Source organism: Eimeria mitis, genomic scaffold (assembly GCF_000499745.2).
Source record: "Eimeria mitis Houghton genomic scaffold, Emh_scaff4235, whole genome shotgun sequence".
In the NCBI taxonomy this organism is placed as follows: domain Eukaryota; phylum Apicomplexa; class Conoidasida; order Eucoccidiorida; family Eimeriidae; genus Eimeria; species Eimeria mitis.
In genome coordinates this window covers 4,280-4,517 of record NW_013572560.1, presented here as the reverse complement: position 1 = coordinate 4,517, position 238 = coordinate 4,280, and the positions used below count along the sequence as shown (strand labels likewise).

Sequence of the window (238 nt, the reverse complement as noted above, 5' to 3'; positions counted from 1 at the left end):
TCTGTTGGGGCGTTTAGTATTAACGAGAGGAATGGTTTTGCTGCTGCTGCTGCTGCTGCTGCTGCAGCAGCAGCAGCAGCAGCAAACGGGGGCCCCAGCAGCACCTGAAGATAATCATCTGCTGCTGCTGCTGCTGTTCCTCCTGCTGCTGCTGCTGCTGCTGCTCCCCCTGCTGCTGCTGCTGCTGCTGCTGCTGCTGCTGGGGGGGCCCCCAACATCTGCTGCCCCGCCATTGCTA

At 61.3% G+C, this 238-nt stretch overlaps 1 protein-coding gene across 1 annotated transcript in view; it reads right to left on the bottom strand.

Annotated features, from left to right (window-relative positions):
* Positions 1 to 238, bottom strand: part of EMH_0073640 (uncharacterized protein) — a gene marked incomplete at both ends in the record, with an annotated part of 2,645 nt that overhangs the window by 253 nt on the left and 2,154 nt on the right. The window contains one exon of the mRNA XM_013499356.1: positions 3 to 218. Coding sequence (XP_013354810.1) covers positions 3 to 218 — 216 coding nt within the window. The remainder of the gene's footprint in view (positions 1 to 2; positions 219 to 238) is intronic.